The 25139-nt window shown below is 44.0% G+C and overlaps 1 protein-coding gene across 1 annotated transcript in view; it reads right to left on the reverse strand.

Moving 5' to 3' along the window:
• The window catches only part of LOC308705917 (ATP-binding cassette sub-family C member 12-like), a gene marked incomplete at both ends in the record, with an annotated part of 45179 nt that overhangs the window by 13773 nt on the left and 6267 nt on the right, over positions 1–25139 (reverse strand). Inside the window, 21 exons of the mRNA XM_081391215.1 lie at positions 720–909; positions 1783–1920; positions 2025–2251; positions 3145–3333; positions 3469–3572; positions 3674–3763; positions 3909–3974; positions 5626–5722; positions 5826–5951; positions 9339–9542; positions 9699–9771; positions 13111–13235; positions 13316–13387; positions 13473–13679; positions 14004–14111; positions 14773–14921; positions 15017–15164; positions 15265–15438; positions 22705–22941; positions 23545–23692; positions 23919–24065. Of these exons, the coding sequence (XP_081247341.1) occupies positions 720–909; positions 1783–1920; positions 2025–2251; positions 3145–3333; positions 3469–3572; positions 3674–3763; positions 3909–3974; positions 5626–5722; positions 5826–5951; positions 9339–9542; positions 9699–9771; positions 13111–13235; positions 13316–13387; positions 13473–13679; positions 14004–14111; positions 14773–14921; positions 15017–15164; positions 15265–15438; positions 22705–22941; positions 23545–23692; positions 23919–24065 (3019 nt within the window). The remainder of the gene's footprint in view (positions 1–719; positions 910–1782; positions 1921–2024; positions 2252–3144; positions 3334–3468; positions 3573–3673; positions 3764–3908; positions 3975–5625; positions 5723–5825; positions 5952–9338; positions 9543–9698; positions 9772–13110; positions 13236–13315; positions 13388–13472; positions 13680–14003; positions 14112–14772; positions 14922–15016; positions 15165–15264; positions 15439–22704; positions 22942–23544; positions 23693–23918; positions 24066–25139) is intronic.

Below are 25139 nucleotides of genomic sequence, written 5' to 3' on the forward strand. Positions count from 1 at the left end.
ATTAATCAAAATGCTTCTTTATTGCCTTTGTTAGGTGTCATTATATATTGCTCGAAATAAATACATTAATTCAATTCAATTAATTCAAATTTATCAAAACGATTCCATTTACACCTGGTCACATAAATGTGTTTTTGCAAAGCGGATTTAAATCCGATCTTCAATTCCCGCACGATATGAAGTTTTAATGGAGTGCACGTCACCGAAATCAACAGATATGCTTTTATTGATCATCAGCTAAAATTTCAAAATCAAAGACCGCAATAAGAGAGAGCGGCAACAGCCCTGGTAAGATCATTTCGTTTCTCTACTTTTAATGAAGATGATTGTGTTAAGCGTCTGCGACTTACTTTCACTGTGATTTGCGATAGTTTGCACGTTGGCTTAATGAATAAAGTTGAGCGTGTTCCAGTAGCGTCGTCATATTTGTCGATAACATATAGCCTATAACACGCTCTCACACGTTTATTTTTTTAAGCATTTTTGGGAGGAGCACAATTTCCATATGTGGTTTCAACAACCAGATGCATTTACACTTGTCCAGTTTCGTCTGGAATGCGTCTCAGATCTCCTCCTGAAGTGGTTTGAGCGATCCGATTCAAATCCGTCTCGAATGCGTTTTGGAGGGCATTTACACCTGGTCTTAGTGCTATCCGATCTGAGAAAACGCATGAAGTGGCCAGGTGTAAACAGCCCCTTAGTCTAGCTGTGAGAGTTACCTGTATCGTGTAAGATAAGGCCAGGCCCTTTAGAGAAGGGTTTATGGCCTCATTGGGGCTGAGCACTACGAACAGTGCCACCATTAGAGTCACAGTAGCGGACAGGAAGCCTAGCCAGAACGACAGCCAGCGAGTCCCACAGTTAAACAGCAGGAAGTGGTTTGAGTTGATGTCACTCAGCGTCTTAAACCTGTTATTGGAAACACAAACAATTTGAGGCTTTGAATTCATTGGATGTTTGCTACATTTGTGGGGGCAACGTAGGCTCTGAGCTTATTAGTGTTGGCTTTGCGTGAAGAGAAAAAAATATTTCGTACCGAGTTCTCTTTAAAGGAACACTCCACCGTTTTTTCATATTAAACTATGTTATTCCCTTAACTAAGACGAGTTGATACATACCTCTCTCGTCTCAGTGCGTGCACTCAATCGCGCGGCGAAACTTTGCTAGCACTTAGCTTAGCCCAGTTCATTCATTAGGGATCAAACAGAGATGAAGTTAGAAGTTAGCACGCACTGAGACGAGAGAGGTATGCATCAACTCGTCTTAGTTAATTAGTTAAGGGAATAACAGTTTAATATGAAAAAACGGTGGAGTGTTCCTTTAAAAGCCACAGTTTGCATGGCCTAAATGTAATTTAAAACGATACAACAGTTAGTTCTGATCCTTGTTTGACAGTATACGGTCAAACAGCACTGGGACTCTTTTTGCAGGTTACAACATTACATCAGGAGTGATTCAACTGATTCAGTCAAAAGTAGTTTCATTCAGGAATTTGGTGGAGTTTCATTGGTGGAGGAAAACAAAGAATTGTGTTTTATTGTGTTGCAATTCAATTTCAGTTTCAATATTAACTTCTTGTTTTTTAGACTGTTGCATAGAAGCTGTTAATAATCACACTCGTAATCGTATTGTTGGTCTAAATATTAACACTTCTGCTTGTGTGTTATAGCTTAGGATAATTACTGGGGAATGATTCATGAGGGTCACTCATTTCAAGTGCAACATGTAATGTCTTTCTTAAATATGTTCTAATATAAAATTATATTGTCAGTAATATCTTACCGTTCAACGTACTGCTTTCTTTTGTCATAGGCATGGATGGTGCCGAGTCCCTGTATGGTAGAGGTGGTGAGGGAGATCCAGGGAGAACGGCTCACATTCTCCATCCTCTTCATCTGACGAATGCTCCTTTGGAAAACACTAGGGCAAAAGAAAACGGCATGAATCTGTGATTGTAATCTTTATATTCCACTTCTGATCAAAAACACATCTTATGATGTTAAGGTGCAATGTTCGTGTCTTACTATAGGATTGAGGCGAAGATGAGTCCGAGAACCACCACGGCGATCAGGAGGAATGGGAATACTGCGCAGATGATGAGAATGGTGAAGGTCACGATCAGACAGAACTGCAGAAAGTTCTCCATGTTGTACGGCAAGACTGCGTCAACCTCATCTTGGTCTTTACTGAAGCGGTTCACCAGGCGGCCGGTTGGAGTCGTGTCGAAAAAACTCATTGGGCTGCCAAGGATCTGATGAAAAATATAGTCGTATCAAAATTCTTCTCAAATGGTTTTCATTTTACTGAACAAACAGTAGCACAATGCTCACTAAACAAACTGTCCTATTAAACGTCATCACTTACAATCAAAAAGGAGTTTGTGTCAACCAAGAGGCTGCAGGATGAATACAAATTATTTAAGTTAATAAATTATTATTAATATAGTAAAACAATCTCTCTCTAATCTAAATTAAAATTATGATAAAATAAAAAATAAAATTAAGATAACTTTTTTTTTTAAAGAACAGTTCAGTTTTTTTAAACTTCTGGAATCACAAAATGAATCATGTTAATCTAATATATCACTAATATATTATTATTATTATTATTATTATTAATAATTATAATACTACTACTACTACTAATAATAATAATAATAATAATAATAAAACAAACATTAAAATAAACATTAAAAATACACCATGTACATATCTGAAAAAAAGAATATATGAAATAAATAAATAAAATAAATTATATATATATATATATATATATATATATATATATATATATATGTCAAATGATTAAAAAGATTATTTAAAAACATTTTTTCTGTAATTAATTATTATCGAGATTAATCATACCTAACATTGCAGTTTTTTTTTTTTTTTTTTTATATTGTAATACTTTCACATTGAATCTCCAAAATAATGTAGAAAAAACAAAGATGGTTTATTTTAAATATCTGTTTTAATGGCATCTTTTTACAATGCACTATGAATGATTACTGATCAGTAGTGATACTGATGTCTACTGTTTTTTTTTTCTTATTTTAGACATTTGCGTGGGCCTTTGGGTCAAAACGGTTGTGAATAATATGATCTAAACGCAAAAATTCAGGGAGTGTAAATCTGCTAATCTTACCCGTTTGAACATTGTGTCGTGGAGTTTGGAAGAGGCATGCAGAGTGACTTTAGTGAAGGTGTAGGCCTTGGCAACACTCAGCAGGACCATGGCAACAATAATAATGCCGTAAATCATTTGGTAGAATGACAGGTCTGGATTCTCTGAGATATCACCGCTGTTTGCTGTTAGGTTAGGACTGGAATTGTTCTACAAGAACACAGAGAGAAAACAGTTTGAAAAGGGATGGTAAGGTCTTGATGAGTCAGATGAGTGTGTGTGTGTGTGTGTGTGTGTGTGTGTGTGTGTGTGTGTGTGTGTGTGTGTGTGTGTGTGTGTGTTTACCCCTGATCCCTGTTCTAACCAGTAACTGAGCCACCAATTGCTGAAAGCAGTCGATCCCACATGAAGAGTGAAGACAAGTATAACAACTGCCAGCAGTGTATACCCTACAGAGATAGAAGTAAAGAGAAAGACAGAATGTGAAACAGTGCGTTTATAACATACGGACAGAGAGACGAGATGGAGAGAGACAGCAAAGAACAGAAACCTCCAGCAGCTTTGCAGTATTGGTGGTAAGTCCTCCACGTAACTGAACCTTCAAGGGACACTTCTTGTGTTACCAACTGATCCTCTTTCCCTGAATCAATCAATCAATCAATCAATCAATCAATCAATCAATCAATCAATCACACACACTTATAAATCAGATTAAACTGAACACACTGAGTGAACATTATGGACTTATTCATAATAATATATTGTGAAGATGTTTATACATCTACCTCTTGTTTCTGTGGAGTCTTTGGGTAATTCATTGGTTACATGTTTCTCATCAGACATTTCAAAAGCTAGAAAGATAAAAGAAAGATAGATGTATGTTAGCAGATGTTTGTCTCACCAAAAGAGCACACACTGTAAAAAATCCAACTTACGTTTTGTATGACAAATTCAGTTTTTAAAGTTTATTCAACTATTTAACATGAAAAAAGTTGAAAAAAGTTGAGATAACTCAAACACGTAAGTTGAGAAAACTCAAAAATGTCCTGCAGCTGGTTGCCTTAAACTTTTAAGTTTTCTCAACTTTTTTTTTTTTTACAGTGAAGAGGATGAATTGCTTATGAATGTGTGGTGATGCGATCAATTACGAGAGTGATTAGGGGCGGATACGGTGCGTTCAGGGAGTATAAAAGGAGATGAGATTGGCATCTCATTAAGCGCGTCTTTATGCACCGTGTTTATGTCCAGGAGTGTTTGGCTGAGGAGTATGTTAGACATGTCGAACAACTATTTGTCAATATGAGGCCACAATTTGCACACCATCGAGTGCAAAGTATTGAGTATTCTATTGTGTTGCAGTCTGAGAATACATTTTTATAGGACGGCCGCTGGGCAGACAGAGTTAACTAGTATCAGCCAGTGAACGATTGCATTATTTTGACAAACTGATTCTTCCTGGTAGCACGTGACAAGTGTAACTGATAGACCATTAGGCTACATGGACTTAGTTTGTGTGTTTGTTTGTATTATATTGTCTTCTCTTCTACTCAGAACTGGGGTTCCAGATTAGCCAGAGTCCTCTGTGTGTGGTGGTGGTTCGGCTATCGATCTGCAGTGTTCACAGCGGGTGAATTTGGTGTTGTGTGAGAGCACGAGTAGTTGCTGTGTTTATTGGATAGGCAATATGAACTCCCCAATTCTGAAGTGGTAATGTGTGTGTTTGTGTATCATGCTCCATGACTGATGCATTCTCCTTTCTTTAATGTTTGTATATTCAAAAGATATCAGTTTGTATTTTATTGTTCGAATTGAATAAAATCTGTGAACCGTGTATCCATTGTCTGATATCTGACTCAGCCACTGCGAATCTGTGTGCTTTACAGTTATGTAACTGTGGGTCCCCGGCCCATTTCCGGGGTGGCGTAGTCGGTTTAGTGCCATAATTGGCATTGTAGTAAACACTTGAAACCCAGATTGCCACAAATGCATGATCATTACATTTAATATTTGGAAGATGTAGGGATTGCATATGTATGTAATTCCTCCAAAGGCTATCAAGTTAGGTGATTTGGCTCACATCTGTAACACAAAATGATGTGCTTAAAATGTTCACGCTAAACGTAAAGGTGCTTATAGAACTTCTATGGAAGCCGTCATGCTTTGCTTTGATAAACATTTCTTTATAATTCAATTATTATTAATTATGTTCAGCTATTTAATTATATTAAATAATTGTGATATTGCAAAAATGTATAAATAAATTACATATTTGCATAGTGAAGAATTTTGTCTTTTTTAATTTATTACAAAATAAAATGATGTCAGGAAAAGTCACTGCAGTTAATAATGAAAACATATATTTTTTTAAATAATTTAAAAATATATATATTTGAAAAATAATCATTTATTTTTAAGGACTGCTTGAAAAAGTTTACACTTGGTCAGCTCCTAAAGAGATCCAAAATGAGATAACACCCTGAGATAACACATTCATCCACTAACCTGGGTTTTCTATGCCGTTGACTCTGGGCTCATCTGCATTGGTCTGTTTAGAGTCATTGTGTTCAGTGTGTGTGTTGGAATCAGCTTCTGTACTTTCCTATACGATCCAAAAGTGAAAAATAAGAGGAAATGTGTCGGAGTAAATGATTTGTAGTGTTTGAATGGCTCATGTCATGTGTAAAGTAATCGAGAGTGGTTACGTTGCTCTGGATGTTGTTAATGAGATGAGCGTAGTGTCCTTTAGCTTTCATCAGATCACTGTGAGTGCCTGCCTCCATTATCTCCCCATTATCCAACAACACCTCCTCATCACAAAACTCCAAATACTGCAAACACAACAGAGCGGAGCAGCTGAGGACACATACACATCTATAGCTGCCAACTTTTGAGTATTTTTTTTTTTATAATTTTGCATCACAATAAGTGTATTATGATTGTCAAAACATTTTAGTAACTACACTGAATTTTATTAGGTTACAATGTTACAATGTTTACATGGTACAATTTCTGGTAAGCTACGCTTTTTTTATTATTGCTTGACACAAATTTAACGATTTCCATTCAATTCTTGTGATTTGATTTAATATTGACTCATTTGGATAAATATTAGGTACACAAGATAGGTGTTAAATTTTCTAAAAAAAAAAAAAAAAAAAAACTCACATAATGCTGTAAACATACAGACAGCCCTATCAGCTGGCAGTATTATTTAAGATTACAAATAACTCAAATTAAATGTCATGCGTTTTTTTTTTTTTTATTACAATAACAACTTTATTTAATGATACAAGTAAAAATATAATAAATATGTAATATAGTACACATATTTAACAAAATATTCTCCATAGCTCTTTTTTTTCCCTAGCCAACTAACATGCTATAGCCTATATTATGGTCATTAAATGGCTTTCCTGAGGTACATGTAATGTGACATAATTGTTCTCCAGCTGTTTTATTGACCCCTTTCCGCGGTTGAAAAACTCTGATTGGTCGATATCATAGACCAGGGTTCACCAATCTCGGTCCTGGAGGGCCACTGTCCTGCAGAGTTTAGCTCCAACCCCAATTAAACACACCTGAACCAGCTAATCAAGGTCTCACTAGGCATACTAGAAACTTTTAAACAGGAGTGTTGGAGCTGGTTGGAGCTAAACTCTGCAGGACAGTGGCCCTCCAGGACCGAGATTGGTGAACCCTGTCATAGACTGTAAAAAAAGATGGACAACGCCCCTTTGCTCTCTTCCATTGGTGAGTAGTGAAGCTGCCAGTGTCCCGATATGGTGCTGACATCTTGGGGCTTGAGTCTGTGCAGTACACAGTAGCGATCTCGGGACCAGACCTGCGCCGTCCACATTAGCGTTCTCGGGACCAGTCCAGTGCAGTAGCGATCTCGGGACCAGTCCAGTGCAGTAGCGATCTCGGGACCAGTCCAGTGCAGTAGCGATCTCGGGACCAGTCCAGTGCAGTAGCGATCTCGGGACCAGACCTGCACATTAGCGATCTCGGGACCGGTACCAGACCTGCACCGTCCACATTAGCGTTCTCAGGACCAGACCTGCGCAGTAGCGATCTCGGGACCAGTCCAGTGCAGTAGCGATCTCGGGACCAGTCCAGTGCAGTAGCGATCTCGGGACCAGAACTGCACATTAGCGTTCTCGGGACCAGACCAGCGCAGTAGCGATCTCGGGACCAGTCCAGTGCAGTAGCGATCTCGGGATCAGACCTGCACATTAGCGTTCTCGGGACCAGTCCAGTGCAGTAGCGATCTCGGGACCAGACCTGCACATTAGCGATCTCGGGACCGGTACCAGACCTGCGCCGTCCACAATAGCGTTCTCAGGACCAGACCAGCGCAGTAGCGATCTCAGGACCAGACCTGCACATTAGCGTTCTCGGGACCAGACCTGCACAGTAGCGATCTCGGGACCAGACCTGCACATCAGCGTTATCGGGACCAGACCTGCACATTAGCGTTATCGGGACCAGACCTGCACATTAGTGTTATCGGGACCAGACCTGCGCAGAAGCGATCTGGGGACCAGACCTGCACATCAGCGTTCTCAGGACCAGACCTGCACATTAGCGTTATCGGGACCACACCTGCACATTAGCGTTCTCGGGACCAGACCTGCGCCGTCCACATTAGCGTTCTCGGGACCAGACCTGCGCAGTAGCGATCTCGGGACCACACCTGCGCAGTAACGATCTGGGGACCAGACCTGCAAATTAGCATTCTCGGGACCAGACCTGCACAGTGGCGATCTCAGGACCAGACCTGCACAGAAGCGATCTCGGGACCAGACCTGCACATTAGCGTTCTCGGGACCAGACCTGCGCAGTAGCGATCTCGGGACCAGACCTGCGCAGTGGCGATCTCGGAACCAGACCTGTGCAGTAGCGATCTCGGGACCAGACCTGCACAGTAGCGCTCTCAGGACCAGACCTGCGCAGTAGCGATCTCGGGACCAGACCTGCGCAGTAGCGATCTCGGGACCAGACCTGCGCAGTAGCGCTCTCAGGACCAGACATGCGCAGTAGCGATCTCGGGACCAGACCTGCGCAGTAGCGATCTCGGGACCAGACCTGCACAGTAGCGCTCTCGGGACCAGACCTGCGCAGTAGCGATCTCGGGACCAGACCTGCACAGTAGCGCTCTCGGGACCAGACCTGCGCAGTAGCGATCTCGGGACCAGACCTGCGCAGTAGCGCTCTCAGGACCAGACCTGCGCAGTAGCGCTCTCAGGACCAGACCTGCGCAGTAGCGATCTCGGGACCAGACCTGCGCAGTAGCGATCTCGGGACCAGACCTGCGCAGTAGCGATCTCGGGACCAGACCTGCGCAGTAGCGATCTCAGGACCAGACCTGCGCAGTAGCGATCTCGGGACCAGACCTGCGCAGTAGCGATCTTGGGACCAGACCTGCGCAGTGGCGATCTCGGGACCAGACCTGCGCAGTAGCGATCTCGGGACCAGACCTGCGCAGTGGCGATCTCGGGACCACACCTGGCAAGTGGCGATCTCGGGACCACACCTGCGCAGTAGCGATCTCGGGACCAGACCTGCGCAGTAGCGATCTCGGGACCAGACCTGCGCAGTGGCGATCTCAGGACCAGACCCGCGCAGTGGCGATCTCAGGACCAGACCTGCGCAGTAGCGATCTCAGGACCAGACCCGCGCAGTGGCGATCTCGAGACCACACCCGCGCAGTAGCGATCTCGGGACCAGACCTGCGCAGTAGTGATCTCGGGACCAGACCTGCGCAGTGGCGATCTCGGGATCAGACCTGCGCAGTGGCGATCTCGGGACCAGACCTGCGCAGTAGCGATCTCGGGACCAGACCTGCGCAGTAGCGATCTCGGGACCAGACCTGCGCAGTGGCGATCTCGGGACCAGACCTGCGCAGTAGCGATCTCGGGACCAGACCTGCGCAGTAGCGATCTCGGGACCAGACCTGCGCAGTAGCGATCTCGGGACCAGACCTGCGCAGTAGCGATCTCGGGACCAGACCTGCGCAGTAGCGATCTCGGGACCAGACCTGCGCAGTGGCGATCTCAGGACCAGACCTGCGCAGTGGTGATCTCAGGACCAGACCTGCACATTAGCGTTTTCGGACCAGACCTGCGCAGTAGCGATCTCGGGACCACACCTCCGCAGTAGTAAAATCCTGCAAAGTAAATGATTGACATTATGGATTATGCTGTGAGAGAGATTACCTGCAGCTGATGAGTGACCAGAATGATGGATTTGCCCTTCAGCTCTTTCTTGATGCATTCCTCAAAAATGTGCTTCCCAACGTGCGCATCGACAGCAGACAGAGGATCATCCAAAAGGAAAATGTCTCTGTTAGAATACACCGCCCTGGCTAAACTGACTCTCTGCTTCTGCCCACCTGAAAGATTAATACCTCGCTCTCCAATCTTGACACACACACACAAGCTATATTATTATCCCCATACGTTATATGCATTCCTTTCAACTGTACTCCTTAGTATTATAAACATTTAATGGTTAAATAAAATAAAAAACAAATAGTAGTATCTAATCAGAGTGTTGGTGAGTATGTGGAAACGGACCTCTGTCTGGTCTCCATGTGGAAGTATTGGCAGATCAGGTCTCAGACAGCAGGCATGAATAACACGGTCATATCTAAAACACAGCAAACACATAACCGCTTTTCTTTAGGATGCAGCAGTTCATCTCAGTACAAAGGATCAATGTTCAACAATTTGACAGATTAAAGCAGCTGAGACTGTGACCAGAGCCAGAAATTTACCCCATTACAAGCAATTAAAAAACACACCATAAAACGGTTCACTGTCTTCATGGCTATAAAACAGGATCTGGCAGATTACATGTGTTTGAAAGGTGAGGGGCAGCTTCATAGGAGCATAGTAGGACTGACACTGAGGTTAATTAAAACTTGCCATTTCAAGACGAATGGGTTAGTGGTGTCTAAAGAGTCTTTGCTCACTAAATTCACACTTACCATGGGGAAATAATGTCAAGTTTCATACAAAACTACTCTTTTACACTCTAATATGACATTGATCTGCTTACTATTTAGATAATATTTACATCTATCAGAGAGGCACATACAGTTGTTTGAAGAATTTTTCACGGGTCATTTCAGATTTCGCCACATTGACCAACAAAACGCTTGACTTCTGTATGAGCACAGCTCACACATTGCTAACATACTGTTGACAATAGACCATGGACCTTTTTTTAATGTGACCACTGTAGCGTCTGGACCAATCAGACACACACAAATTATTCATTTATTTAAAGGCACACTATGTAGCTTTTCAACCTTCATAATATATTTCCAAGACCCTTGTGATGTTACATCGACTTACAATAGGTTGAATGACACGTCTGCCATAGCCTGGTGGGGTCTGTATCGCTTTTACTGGCACTATGTAACTTCAGGGTTCGGGTAGTAACCCGAGCACAAAAATAACTACAAAATTCGACTGCTTTACGGCATATGGCACTTCCCCCACCACTTCCTCAAATTTGGACATGAGAGGAGAGGCCAACCAGCGTTTGTTTTCGGCTTTCGTGCGTATGTTTTTGTCATGGGGGCTGTTTACACCTGGCCACTTCATGCGTTTTCTTCGATCGTATAGCTATCTGATCGTGAAAAGACCAGGTGTAAATGCCCTCCAAAACGCATTCAAGACGGATTTGAATCCAATTGCTCAAACCACTTCAGGAGGAGGTCTGAGACGCATTCCAGACGAAACTGGACAAGTGTAAATGCATCTGATTGTTGAAACCACATTTGTAAATTGTACTCCTCTCAAAAATGCAAAAAAAAAAAAAAAAAAAAAAAACGTGTAAGAGCGTGTTATAGGCTATATGTTATTGCCAGATATGACGACGCTACTGGAACACGCATCACCGCAGATGAGAAGCTGAGCGTCAATTCATCAAACCAATATGCAAACTATCGCAAATCACAGTGAAAGTAAGTCGCAGACGCTTAACACACAATCATCATCATCATTAAAAGTAAAGAAATGAAATGATCTTACCAGGGCTGTTGCCGCTCTCTCTTATTGCCGTCTTTGATTTTGAAATTTTAGCTGATGATCAATAAAATGCAGCTCATATCTGTTGCTTTCGGTGACGTGCAATCCGTTAAATCTGCATATAGTGCGGGAATTGAAGATCGGATTTAAATCCGTTTCGCAAAAACACATTTATGTGACCAGGTGTAAATGGAATCGTTTTGATAAATCAGATAGCTATCCGATCTGAGAAAACGCATGAAGTGACCAGTAAATAAATCTCTTATTTGTAAACTTGTTTGTATTCTATGTAGCAGCGCTTGCTTGTAGTATGTCATTTTTTTACGATGCTGTTCATTCATCCATTGTTGATAATTAGACCAGTCCAGTATTTACGATTTGCAAGTATTCCACAGCGACTCTAGGGGTCTAGCAGTTTGACAAAAACACAATTTCTACATAGTGTGCCTTTAATGAATAATCCAGCAAACTCACTCTCCCAACAAAGGCCTGTGAAACTTCCCCCAAAACTAACATCACAAATGAAGCTAACACACTGGCAGGACGTGGTGTCTTGTTACAGGACACATTGAGACTGATAAGAGTTTTACGACCCAAAGGAATTTCCAATCAAATTACATATTCAAATGCCCTGCTTGAACAATAGGTCGTAAAAATATCCCCCCAAAGGGAAATCTTCTCATTGGCTCTGACACTCCTCCACAGGGTGTTACTCCTTCACACTTTAAAAACCCCAAGATCAGCTCTTAGCTCTCTCTTACTCTTTTCTGGGATCCTGACGTGAAGAAGATGCTGAACTAGGAGTTTCTCTGACTCCCACTGGCTCTCTCTCATCAAGACCACATCAGCAAAGATCAACTGGAGCCTCAACAAATTGCATCAGGACAGTTTAATTCAAATGGGCGAGACATGCAAGTATCAAACTTAGTCTCATTATCTGATACATTAAGTATCCTTACCCCTTTTAAGGAAGGGCGTGTTAGAACTAAACTGATGGTTTGCTCAAGGCTGTTGATCTGCTGAATTTCAAACAATGCTATAACTTCTTGCTTTCCTGTATTCTGCTTCAGCTCTCTTTCCCTTGGTAAACTGTATGCATGTATGTGTGTGTATGCTAGAGTAGTTTCAGTGTTTAGACTAGTTAATAAAATCTTGTTCATGTCACACGTAAAGTTGTCCGTGTCTCAAGCTCATAACTGGAGTCACTAATCGTTTAGATTTTGGTTACTGCTCTTAGTAGTACTGTAAATGAAGAAAGACATTTCCCATGCTCCGGAAATGAACATTTCTTAGAGTTAATAAACAATTAATCCTGAGTGTTCACGGGACAAACAGGTTAATTGATTGTAATATTAATTTACGATAGTAAGTTAATTATATTAACTGATCCAAATATTCATAATCAATTATAACCAGTTATAATTGATTATTAATATTTAAAATGGCTAATTTGCTACACCTCATTAACTGTGAGATATATTTCATCAGCTCAATTTGTGTTACACATATGATATTTGATTATTTTTAAATCACTATATCTTCATGAAAGTTTTCTTTTTACCTTTTTATGTAGGTCAGGCTGTAGAGGATTCATCAAGATCTATTGTAGCTAATGTGTAATTTCATTGCTTTAGCACATGACTGTACGTTTTTGTCTTCGTTCAGATTAGTGCCGTTTATCACTCTAAATCATCCACTGTTCTCCATTAAGCTCTCCTCTTTTGGCCAATAAAGATGATAATATGATAGACTTTGTGTTGGCATTTGGCCTCCAGTAAAATGTGATACTGTAACTTCAGATGTGGGTTTAAAAGTAAAACTCTGGCAACCGCACTGCCTGTTTTTGATTGTATATTTTAGTAATCATTTTACTGTGCAGAAGTGAACTCTCCCGACGCTTTTCAACAGAATGTTCAAAGAATGTTTTGTTTTTGGTGTTCTCTAGTTTTACCTGGTTTGGTCAAATGGTTCTCCCATGAGGATATTGTCCCTTACAGTCCCGTGGAATATCCAGGCTTGCTGGGAAACATATGCAAATGTTCCATTAGCTGATACAGACCCACTCACAAGATGCATCTGCAGGAATAAACGATTATACTGTCAGTCACACCTCATCACATGTGTCTTGGACGTAGAAAAGACAGGTGGTGCCACACCTGCTCAAGAATACTTGATATCAAAGAGGTTTTTCCACTTCCAACACTGCCACACACTCCTAGCAGACTTCCCTATAATTGAAAAGAGAGAATAATTAGTCTCTTGTAGTGTCAGGACACATATAGTGCCTCACATTATAATATATTCATATCACACCTTTGAAAGAGTGAAGCTGATGCTTCTGATTGAAGGTTGGGAGTGTGACTGGTGTGTGGCGCTTTGAGAGGGATCTTGTGGTCTTTCAGTGGTGTTCATGTCATCTGGCAGGCTCCAAGAGAATGAGGCCTTTTCCATGACCAGCGCCAAGTCCATATTTTTATCCTGGGTAAGATAACCTTTGGGGTTCTGTACCAACATAAGTTTCTGTAGAGATGCATTATCATTAAATATTCTGTTATTTGCATCGTACTGCAGAGGCAAATCAGGAATTCAATGTAAAAGACGTGATTGATACACTTTAGAGAATCAAGTTACAGCACGTGAAAATATGTTTTCCACACACTTATCTTTATAAGTTATACATATGAACAATATTCACATCTATCCCAATATGTCCTATAAACCAATACCTAATTAGAGCAGATAATGGGGTCAAAGGTTCACATTTGTAGGGAAAAGGAGGAACTCTTTAAATGAGAGAAAGTTATCTTTGAGTTTGATTGAGAGAAACCCGCGAATGAGTCCAACCTTGAGTCTCGCCAGAGCCACTTTAGCCTCAGCAACAGCTTTAACAGAGAAAGGCAACAAGCCCATAGATATCTTCATGCAGTTAAATACAGAGATGATAGTGTACGCCTGTGGGGAAACAGAAAACTCACCTCTTTCATCAAAGTTTCAAGTACATCAGAGTCATTTGCCAGTTTACGTGATGTAGGGAATTACAACAGTTAAGCCAGTTAGGACAGAACAGTGCTTTGAACAGAATTATTCAAATACAAAATAAAAACAATAAATCGATCAATCAATGTATAAGTAATGACGTTTTACACATGTACACTACCATGCAAAAGTTTTGGGTTAGTAAGATTTTTACTGGTTTTGAAAGAAGTCACTTATGCTAACAAGGGCTGCATTTATTTGATTAAAACAAACAAACAAACAAACAAAACAAAAAAACAGTAAAACAATAATATTGTGAAATATTACTACAATTTAATATAGCTTTTTTTTATACATTTTCAAATGTAATTTATTGTTGTGATGGCAAAGCGGTTTCAGAAATCATTCTAATGAGCTGATTTGGTGCTCAAGAAACATTTCTTATTATCATCAGTGTTGAAAACCGTTATACTGTATTTTAGGATTCATTGATGAATAGAAAGTTCCAAAGAAAAGCATTTATTTGAAAAAAGAAAAAAAAGTAATACAAGTTCATTTCTTTTTGATCCCTAACTTTTGAACGGTAGTGTAAACGTATCCATTTTAAAGCAAATTATAAGCCTTTTTTTGCACTCACAGTAGAAGGTTGAAGAGGCAGATTCAGTGCAATGTGGACAATGAAGGTGAGGACGGTTGCCAGTGTGGGGGCTATCATTGTTAAGACTCTGTTTAAACTCTGAACATAACCAGCCTTTTGTAATAGCAACTTCTCATTTTTCCTAATATCTATAGCCGAAAAAAAAAAAAAGCAAGGAAAGAATGGGTAAGAGAAAACACAGCATTTCACCGAGTCATGAGTAAAATACGGACAGACGGACAACCTGTGATTGTTTTCTCAAAAGACTCCTCCCACGCATACATCTTAATGAGCTTGATGCAGGTCAGAACCTCATTCATTGTGCGAACACGTCTGTCTGTCACAGATACCGTCCGCCTTCTGAACACACCAATCAGCCTGGCAATTAATAACTATAGCGCACACATACAAACAGACAGGGAAAATACTAAATATTACCGAGACGGGTAGATCTCGAAGATGTGTTACACAAAACAGAAAAGACCATCACACCTGTATTGGTAGGAACACCAGGTAGACCAAAATTCCAATTAGTGCCGTGTATCCCAGAATAAAGCAAGCATATATGAAACATATGATCAGTAGAAAGGGAACAAACAGCAGAAATGTTCCAAACAGGACTGCCTCAAACATCCGATGACCATCACTCGTCAACACGTTTATAGTCTGAAACAAAACACAGAAATAATGCACACAACAGTTTATGACAAACACTATTTGTATTATATATATATATATATATATATATATATATATATATATATATATATATATATATATATATATATATATATATATATATAATCAGGGTTGGGGAGTAACGGAATACATGTAACGCCGTTATGTAATCAGGATACAAAAATCCAATAACTGTAATCCGTTACAGTTACGTCAAAAAACGTTGTAATCAGATTATAGTTCCCTTTCGTGGTCACTCCGAGTTACGTCGGATGACGACGATTGGGGTTTCGCTTAGAAAGCCTCTCACCTTCGAGTATATAAAACGAGCCAATGGCAATGAAATGCCATGGGTCTGCGGAATTTGCATAGCGTATCTCCGCCCACCGCAGGGGGTATATAAGGAAGTACGCTGCAATATGCAGATATGTTTTCGCTTCGGAGCCAAGTTCACTACTTCACTCCACAAGCCTTTTGAGTGTCATCTCAAATCTCTTCGAGACGAGCGGCTCTTCAGTGTGTTTGTGTGACGGCGCTTTCCAGCGAGATCGCATTTCCTGCTGCTGATTTGTGCAGTAATCTGCCGACAGTGAGTGTGTTTCTCCCTGGGCGCTTCAGCACTCTGCTGAGCTTTTCCACTCTCTAAAAGAGCTGCACGCGGCACGTCTTTTTCAAGACGGTTCGCCCGTGTATTTTCTGGATGTGTGTGCGCACTGTGCGGTCATCTGCCTAACGGTCGCGAGCGCTGTTTTGCGTGTTGGGCTTAATCACGCTTGGCAGCGCTCGTTGATGAGTCATGTTTTCATTGCGGGAACATGACCATCGCAATGTTTATAGATCAAGACTCAATGATCTCCATGTGAGTAGAGTCCCCTCTGCCACACCCCAATTTATCTCTTCCTCGAGAAGGGATACTTTGGCTGGTGGCCAGGGTGATCTGAGGGTTTGGTGTGGCACAACAACCGACGAGTCAATTCCTCGGGCCACACCCCCCTCCACATCGCAGACCATGCACTCACAGCATCACAAGGCGGGCTTGATTCCTCTGGAAATGAAGTTTCGACTGCGTTGCCTCCCACGGGAGTGCCATCGTTGCCGGGACCGATCCAGAGCTGTCAGCCATGCTTTCCCGGGCAGCTGAAAGCATCGGCTGGAGTGGCCCCGCCCTCCCCCCGAGCGCTGTAAGCTTCTCCCGGACGTGCATCAGGACGCCTGCGCTGCGCGAGACTCCACGTGACTTTCGCGGCTCGCGGGTGTCCTCCGCCTTCGCTGCTTTCGATCGCACGGCGATCATGGTCTGTATGTTCCCTGTCACTATCATGGCACGGTCATGCAGTACTGTGTGTCGCCTGCGCCTTCGATGCAGTGCTGTCCCGGGAGTTCTGTCGAACCGGCCGCAGTGGAACGCTAGTCCTTCCCTGGCCAACCCTGGCAGAACGCGGAAAATTTTAACCACGCCCCTATGCTGGGACGCTATGCCTCCCATGACCGGCCTGGTTGTTCCGCCGCGCACACTACTGACCTCGCTCTCGGGCGACATCGGTACCTGTGTGATCCTGGGTCAGGTGATGTCCACTATGTGGTCCAGACATGGGCTTAGCCAGGTTGATGTGGTAGGGTCTGAGAATTCATTTTCTCAGCTCCCCCATGTCCCAGGCTGAGCTCTTTGGCGGCGTGGCTTCGGCCACCTGAAGCAGACTCAGGTTCTGTACCGATGGTCATCCATCCGTGCGGTCTCCTTAGTCTTCTTCCCGCCAAGGCCCCCTCCATGCGGCTGCTCCCCTCGGGCCTTCACCAGCTCTGAGTAGGAGGAAGTCGCAGGAGGGTGGCGCTGCCCGTCTCCGCCCCTTAGACTGCCACGTCAGCCTAAGCAGCACCCTTGAGGCGGGCAGCCTGGTCGGCGGTGTGGTTGAGGACTGCGCCCAACAGTCTTCGATCACTCCAGAAGCGGACTGAGGCTCTGCACTGACGGTCATCCGTTGGTGTGGTCTGCTTAGTCCGCTTCCCGCCGACGCCACCTCCTTGCGGCTCCTTCCCTCGAGCCTTCACCGGTCCGAGCACGAGGAGGTCGCTGGAGGCTGGCACCGCCTGTCTCTGCCCCTTAGCCGGCTAACACCTGGCTAAGCAGCACTCCTGAGATGGGCAGCTTGGAGTTAGGGCTCAGTTCTTCGGGGAGTTGGGAACAGGACCACTCCTTCCCCCAGTGGAGGGCTGGGGGAGAATCTTGTTCTAAAAGAACTGATGCTCTTTCTCTGAGCTTTAAGAGGCAGTGGATGACAGCACGCGCCGCCCACGGGCCACGCTCCTCTCATCCCCCCTCTGTCGCCAGACCCCTGCCAGAGCACGCCCCCGTGGGACGCGCGCCCTCCCCTGGCCTCCTCTGGCAGGACGCGGTTTATGACCGTGCCCCCGCACAGGGCCGCTATGCCACCCTCGCCGGTGCCGGTCATTCCGCCTCGCTGCCCCACCGACGGTACGTCTGTGGTTCGTATGACCCCGCTGGTGCACTTTCTGGAGGCCTGGCTAGAGCTTCCCAGACTGTCCCGCTAGGTCGCGAGAACCATTAGATTCGGCTACGCGATTCAGTTCGCGATATCTCCTCCCCGCTTCAGGGGAGTCCACTTCACTATGGTCGGGGGCAATGCCCCTGTCATGAGAGCGGAGGTCGCCACCCTACTGGCGAAGGGTGCGATCGAGATTGTCCCTCCAGCCGAGATGAAGTCCGGCTTCTACAGCCCTTACTTCATTGTACCCAAGAAGTCCGGTGGGTTACGGCCAATCCTCGACCTGCGCGTCTTGATCCACTCCCTTCACAGGCTGCCGTTCAAGATGCTAACGGCCAAACACATCCTCCAGTGTGTACGGCCGCGGGATTGGTTTGCAGCGATCGACCTGAAGGACGCCTACTTCCATGTCTCCATTTTACCTCGACACAGACCGTTTCTACGGTTTGCTTTCGAGGGGCAGGCATACCAGTACGCGGTTCTCCCTTTCGGGCTAGCCCTGTCTCCTCACGTCTTTACGAAGGTCGTCGAGGCAGCCCTTGTTCCCCTCCGGGAACACGGGGTTCGCATCCTGAACTATCTCGACGACTGGCTAATCCTAGCTCACTCTCGAGACCAGGTTTGCGAACACAGGGACCTAGTGCTCCGGCACCTAGCTCGTCTGGGCCTTCGGGTCAACTGGGAGAAGAGCAAACTCTGCCCCGTGCAGAGGATCTCTTTTCTCGGTATGGAGATCGACTCGGTCGCCATGTGCGCGCAGCTTACGAGCGAGCGCGCGCAGTCACTGCTGACTTGTCTTCGCCAATTCGAGGGCAAGAGTGCGGTTCCACTGAAACTATTTCAGAGGCTCCTGGGGCATATGGCATCCGCAGCCGCAGTAACGCCGCTGGGATTGCTTCATATGAGACCGCTTCAGCTTTGGCTTCGCGATCGAGTCCCGAGGTGGGCATGGCAACACGGCACGCTTCGAGTCCCAGTGACTCCAGCCTGCCGTCAGACCTTCACCCCGTGGACGAACCTCAAGTTTCTACGGGCCGGAAGGCCCTTAGAACGAGTTTCCCGGCATATTGTTGTATCAACAGATGCTTCCACCACGGGCTGGGGCGCCATGCGCAATGGTCATGCTGCCGCGGGCTCCTGGATAGGACCCCAGCGCCTTTGGCATGTCAATTGCCTCGAGTTGCTGGCTGTGCGTCTCACCCTGCACCGCTTCCGTGCGCTGCTCAGGGGTCAGCACGTACTAGTCCGATCAGACAATACCGCGACAGTAGCGTACATCAACCATCAAGGTGGTCTACGCTTCCGCCGTATGTCGCAACTCGCTCGCCACCTCCTCATATGGAGTCAGAAGCATCTGAGGTCGCTTCGAGCCATTTATATCCCGGGACACCTGAACCAGGCGGCCGACGAGCTGTCTCGAGTTCGGCCTCTCGCTGGAGAATGGCGGCTCCATCCCCAGACGGTCCAGCTGATTTGGGATCAGTTCGGCGACGCACAGGTAGACCTGTTTGCCTCCCACGACTCGTCCCATTGCGACTTGTTTTATTCCCTGACCGAGGGCACGCTCGGCACGGATGCACTGGCGCACAGCTGGCCGCGGGGCCTACGCAAGTAGGCGTTTCCCCCAGTGAGCCTTCTTGCGCAGACCTTGCGCAAGATCAGGGAGGACGAGGAGCAGGTCATTTTGGTTGCCCCGTATTGGCACAACCGGACCTGGTTCTCCGAACTAGTACTCCTCGCGACAGCACCTCCCTGGCCAATTCCTCTGAGAAAGGACCTCCTTTCTCAGGGACGGGGCACCCTTTGGCACCCTCGTCCCGATCTTTGGAACCTCCACGTGTGGCTCCTGGACGGGACGAGGCAGGTTTGAGTACCCTACCACCTGCGGTGGTGGCTACCATCACTTCCGCTTGAGCACCGTCCACGAGACATGCCTATGCGTTGAAGTGGAACCTCTTCGTCAACTGGTGTTCTTCTAAACATCAAGAACCCACGAAATGCCGATCAGTGTTGTGCTTTCCTTCCTGCAAGAAGGGTTGGAGCGAAGGCTGTCTCCCTCCACCCTGAAAGTGTATGTTGCCGCCATTGCCGCACATCACGAAGCAGTTGATGGTAAGTCTCTGGGTAAGCACGACCTGATCGTCAGGTTCCTGAGGGGAGCGAGGAGACTAAATCCTCCTCGTCCTCCCTTCGCACCCTCTTGGGACCTCTCAGTGGTTCTAACTGCCCTGCAGAGTGCTCCATTTGAGCCTTTACAGTCAGTGGAGCTTAAGTTCCTGTCAATAAAGACAGCGCTCCTGGTTGCATTGGCCTCCATCAAGAGGGTAGGGGACCTGCAGGCATTTTCGGTTGACGAAGCGTGCCTGGAATTCGGGCCAGCTAACTCTCACGTGATCCTGAGACCCCGGCTTGGATACGTGCCCAAGGTTCCTACCACACCCTTTCGAGACCAGGTAGTGAACCTGCAAGCGCTGCCCTTGGAGGAGGCAGACCCAGCCTTGGCACTGCTCTGTCCAGTACGCGCCCTTCGTGCTTACGTAGACAGAACGCGGTGTTTCAGGACCTCAGACCAGCTCTTTGTCTGTTATGGTGGGAAGCTGAAGGGAAAGGCTCTCTCAAAGCAAAGGTTATCTCACTGGATAGTGGATACCATTGCTTTGGCATACCAGCAGCAAGGTCGTCAATGCCCCCTTGGTGTGAAAGCCCACTCCACTCGTAGTGTGGCTTCCTCTTGGGCTCTAGCGCATGGCACCTCGCTAACAGACATTTGTAGAGCTGCAGGCTGGGCGACACCCAACACATTCGCGAGATTCTATAATCTCCGAGTAGAGCCAGTTTCTTCTCATGTACTCGCTTCAACCAGCCGGTACTAGATTCTGCTCAGGTGTCTTCGCTTGCTCGCCATTCCTCTCCACGGACGGGATACGTGCGATCATCTTCTCAGGTGAGTCTGATAAGCTCTGAGTTCCTCCAGCACTGGTTACGTCAACGCCTGAGTTATGCCAATCTGCCATAACACAGCTCTTGCGCTTGACTAGGTGCCTCCATGTGCATGGTCCCCCCTTTGGGCGACCCCCACATGTGTATTCCACTGTAAGTCTCTTTTGAGCGTGTGTCTTTCCCTTGGCAAGCCACCTTGCCCCCCTGGGGTTTAAATATTCCACCTGCGGCTGGACACCTCAGTGATACCCCATATGCATCCCTCTGGGTCATATGTGTCTCTCAAGTCCCCCCCTTAATGGTTGGGCATAATTGCATATTTCTCCTGAGATATGCTTCCCAGTGTACCTTGGTATTCCTGTGTTAAGTAGGACTCCTTCGTTCGTGCTATTCTCACAACAGGGAGCTCAGACTTACGCAGGGCACTGGATGACAGCCGAGGTGGCGTGATTAGACTGGAACCCCAATCGTCGTCATCCGACGTAACTCGGAGTGACCACGAAAGGGAACGTCTCGGTTACGGATGTAACCCTCGTTCCCTGAGTAGGGAACGGAGACGTTACGTCTTCCTGCCACTTCCGCTGTATCGCTGGAAAACGCCTGAGTTCAGTCTCGGCTCCTCAGCGAAGACATATCTGCATATTGCAGCGTACTTCCTTATATACCCCCTGCGGTGGGCGGAGATACGCTATGCAAATTCCGCAGACCCATGGCATTTCATTGCCATTGGCTCGTTTTATATACTCGAAGGTGAGAGGCTTTCTAAGCGAAACCCCAATCGTCGTCATCCGACGTAACGTCTCCGTTCCCTACTCAGGGAACGAGGGTTACATCCGTAACCGAGACGTTACATTTTGAAAAAAGGGGGAATACTTTCAGGATTACAATGGTTTCATTTGAAACTAAATAAATAAGTATTTTGGCATAATAACACTATATTAAGCGCTGCTTGATTATACAGTAGTTCCTTGTTCTGTTGCCAGTAATGACTCAGGTGTGCCACGCGCTGGTGCATGTGCAAATAACAGCTTTCTACAATCTCCTCAGACGCAGATTGAATCACTGCTAGTAGAAACGATGCTGCCTGCGGGTAAAATTGCTTTTAATTCATGGAAATTCCGCTGCTGTTTTGTAGAAATTAGCAGAGAAGCTTTTTTAGTACCCAAAATGTCCTTTCTTAATCTTTTCTCGCGTAACGGGATGTTCGCTGTCTAGGTAACGCAGGGGAACTCCTGCCAACGCCCCAAGTTCAGTCAGGCAAATTAAAAAAGATCACGGCTTTAGTCAACATGTAAGCCTATTTTAAAATAAACTATTTTACACAACTAAATGTTGTGTTTTTATTTTTTTGTTAAAAATTAGTCAAAAATAAAACAAAATAGCATACATTAGCCACTAGATGTCTGTATAGCCCTTTACATAAATATATATATTCAGGCCTGTGTGCATATTTTGTAAATATTGTACACTGGACCAAATCCTTAATAAATAAAAAAAATATATATATATTTTTTTTTAATAATATTTCTTCTTGCTTGACTTTATTTATATACGTGACCTTGAAGTAATCCAAAAGTAATCAGTTACATTACTTTCATATTATAGTACTTGGATTACGTTACTGAATACTTTTTTTAGGAAGTAATTTGTAACTGTAACGGAATACATTTTTAAAGTAACCCTCCCAAGCCTGTATATAATTTAGGTAATTAAAAAGTGGTTGGAGTACTAGAGTAAATAAATACAAATTATTTAGAGTACCAATAAATAGATTGAGCAGACAGTAAAGTGGCAGTGTTCACTGGTTTACCTCTCCTACACTGATGCTGGTGAGATTCCTGAGAGAGATGATCTTCTTGAAAGCAAGCATGTTGAATGCTCCCTTCACTCTCACAGCGGTACGCAAATTCACAGCCCACATGAGCGACACAAAAAATGCCTTGCTGAATTCAGACGCGAACAGAGCCACGCACACGCCAACGCCGTGCAACAGTGTGTGTGTCTCAGGCTGTTCCACGTAGTTCAGGATTTCATACACTAGAACTGACTAGAAGACACACCAAATGTAAAAATAACATTCAAAACAGACCCATGATGTGAGGCAGGAACAAAAACAGCACTGAATGCAGTTTCAGATTTAATTGGAACTATTTTATTCTACTTGACAATATAAATTATTTAATTAAGGAAATAGCATGCCTTTATAATATCATGCTTCATATTTTTGTTATGGTTATTTATACATGAAAATATACAGATGCTACTATATTTTTACAAGTGGGTCCCTCAAAAGGGGATTGACTTTATAAACTAGAAAGCACTTTAAAGCATTAGTTCACCCAAATTTTCCAGTCATATCAGTTATTAACCTGGAGCCGTATGGATTACTTTTTATGAGGGGTGGATGCACTTTTTGGGGCTTCAAAATCTCAGTTACCATTCACTCCCATTATAAAGCTTTGAAGAGCCATGATATTTTTTTTAATATAACTCTTATTGTGTTTGGCTGAAAGAAAAAGAGACACATACACCCAGGATGGCTGGAGGGTGAGTAAATTATTGAATAATTGTTGGGTGAACTAACCCTTTAAGGAAAATAAAACAATATGTTTTATTGATTATTCAACTGAATGATACAAATTTTACATACCGGCCCAATAAATACAGCAAAAGTAAATAGGATTGAAGCCAAGAATGACACTATTAATCTTGTCTTCTGAAAACGAATGACCACAGCAGGAAGAGATGCCTTCTCCAGGCCCACACGGGCAACTTCTTCGTCCCACAGTCTCTGGAACCTGAACACAACAGAAATCACAACCTCTTTTCATTTTTTGAAGATAGTTGTTTTTTTGCCCACAAATACTGTACATTCTCCAAGACTCATCCTGGATTCAGAAAAACATCCTTAGACCTAAGACAACGAGTTAACGTGTGAGTTAAAGTGCTACACTGCAGCAACTCATCCTGTCGAGACTTCCTGAACTAAGCTAAGATTTAAATGAAAGATTATGAAGAGAATACCTCTCTCCATTGATGTGGGCTCCATCATGAGGCGAGAGCGAGGGAAAGTCCTCATTTAACCCATTCCTAAAGAGCCTCCACATCATGGGTGTCATCCATGCAAATGTTGTGAAGGAGAAGAAACCAGCGTCATCAACTGGGTGTGAGCTGTGCAAAGTTAGAAAATGTACATTTGATGAAATGGACAGATCACTTTCATTACTGAAATCAAAAATATATGCTTATAATATGCAAAGACCACCCATTGGTCCAGCGGTGTGGGCGAAGGGATAATGTGTGTATGTCTTTTCAGCGCTCCAGTGAAGTTCACTTAATTTATTAGAATTTAGTTTCAATATTACTTTAGCTCTGCATTTAATCTGACTCCAATTTCAAATGATAATCAAATTTAGATTGTGTTTCTTATTAGAAAATAGTGATAAATATTGATTATGACTTAATTTAGATATTTGATTATTCTGAGTATCCATATTTTCAATTATTCATTCATGCCTACTGCTCTGTTCATATGCGCCTTTAGTTTGACCTATCCTGGACACAGAGCTGCGGGAGCACCAGCCTCCTCATAATCTACTACAATAATGAGTTCAGAAAACTTCAGAATAAATCAAGAGTAACATTCTTTTGTCAGGTAAAAAATTTGTCATGCCAATTACACAAGTAAATGATTAAAAGCCAATTCAGAAATAATAAATACATGACATCACTCGCTCAAATATTACTCCAAGAGTAAGAAATGCATTCCTGACAGAGACACACAGTGGCGTGTGAGTGTGGAAGACACGGACACAGCACTACATGGGGATGATCCTGGTTACAGGTTCCCCAAGACTGCTTTGCCACTTCCCCTTAAATACCCAGACCAGAACAAAAGGGTTATACAAATATATATATTTTTTTTTTTAGAGTTTGTTTTGGGTGAATTCATGTCCCCCAGGGGGTAACACCTGGTTTCGGGAGATATCTTGAAGAGACATCACCCAGAGAGGAGAACAGGTCTCCTAAGTTCTCAATCTTTCTCATTAAACCAATGACTGCAATGAAATTAAGACCATTTTACCAATCGCACTGAGACACTTAAAATGATGCCAAACATGAAAAGGAAAAAACAATAGATTCACAAGATACATCATATGTGATATATAGACAATCTCAGTGAACTTTTGGTGACTTGAGGAGGGAGAGGGGGATGCAGAGATAAGGAAGGAGAAAAGTTTGGAC

Source organism: Scardinius erythrophthalmus (assembly GCF_964197995.2).
Source record: "Scardinius erythrophthalmus genome assembly, chromosome: 2".
In the NCBI taxonomy this organism is placed as follows: domain Eukaryota; kingdom Metazoa; phylum Chordata; class Actinopteri; order Cypriniformes; family Leuciscidae; genus Scardinius; species Scardinius erythrophthalmus.